General features: G+C 64.2%; 1 protein-coding gene across 1 annotated transcript in view; it reads left to right on the plus strand.

The window, feature by feature from the left end:
* OTOF (otoferlin) overlaps positions 1-815 on the plus strand; it is a 29,895-nt gene extending 29,080 nt beyond the window's left edge. Inside the window, exons 27-28 of the mRNA XM_009644045.1 lie at positions 4-94; positions 635-815. Coding sequence (XP_009642340.1) covers positions 4-94; positions 635-815 — 272 coding nt within the window. The remainder of the gene's footprint in view (positions 1-3; positions 95-634) is intronic.
* The last annotated feature ends 254 nt before the right edge of the window (positions 816-1,069 follow it).

Genomic DNA, 1,069 nt, shown 5'->3' on the forward strand with positions numbered 1-1,069 from the left:
GGGGGGCGGACCTGCCCCTTCTGACAGGGGAGGAGGCAGAGAAATCCCCCGCCGGGCTGGCTCGCAACGAGCCTGATCCACTGGAGAAGCCCAAGTGAGTAGGAAACCCCACTGCCCAGCAGGCGCCTGGGCCTCTGGAGATGCTGCGGGGTGGTCCCCGGGGAGGGAGCCAGGCATGGGGAGGCAATGATGATGATGATAATTCATCGTCGTACATGACGTAGGAAGGAGGGTTACGGGCAGAGCCACCTCTGAGGCTTCCCCCCACTGCCTGCTATTCGCAGCCCTGCTGCTTTTCCTTACTCTGTTCCCCCTCCGCCACTTTCCTTGGCTCCATCCCTTTTCCTCAGCCTCCCACCTCCTCCTCCTCCTCCCCTCCCATCCACACCGTCAGGTTCCAGCTTCACCTGGAATCCTCCCACCCCCCACGAACCTGCATGACCCCATCTGGCCCATGTCGTGCCGGCTCCCCTCGCCCACCCTCCTCATCCTCCTGGTTGGGCTCCATGCAGGCTCATCCAGGGAAGGGGACCCTGCCCCTCCTTTTGCCCACCACGTCCACCACTGCGCTGCCAGCCGTGCATCCCTGCTCCACGGCCACGGCGTTAACCATGGGTGTTTGCTTCCCCTGCAGCCGCCCGGACACGTCCTTCATCTGGTTCCTGAACCCGCTCAAGTCCATCAAATACCTCATCTGCACGCGCTACAAGTGGCTCATCATCAAAATCGTGCTGGCCCTCCTGCTCCTCATCATGGTCGCCCTCTTCCTCTACAGCATGCCAGGCTACATGGTCAAGAAGCTGCTGGGGGCGTGAAGCGTGGGAGCCCCCCCCATGTCCCCAGCCCCGTGTCACAGCCTTCCCCGGCCTCGTGCCCTCCTCCTCCTCCTCCCTGCAGCCTCTCAGCAGCTTCGGGGGACATCTCCTCCCTGCTGGGGGGACATCTCCTTGCCTCTCGGCATCCCCCCCCTGCAGGGTCCATCTGTGGCTTTTTCCCAGAGAAATGGGGGCTGGGGGATGGCGCTGAGCCCCTGGCTGCGCCTTCCTCACCAGGGCTGGCGGGGGGCGCC

The sequence above is a fragment of the Egretta garzetta genome, unplaced genomic scaffold, assembly GCF_000687185.1.
Source record: "Egretta garzetta isolate BGI_Z169 unplaced genomic scaffold, ASM68718v1 scaffold520, whole genome shotgun sequence".
Classification (NCBI taxonomy): domain Eukaryota; kingdom Metazoa; phylum Chordata; class Aves; order Pelecaniformes; family Ardeidae; genus Egretta; species Egretta garzetta.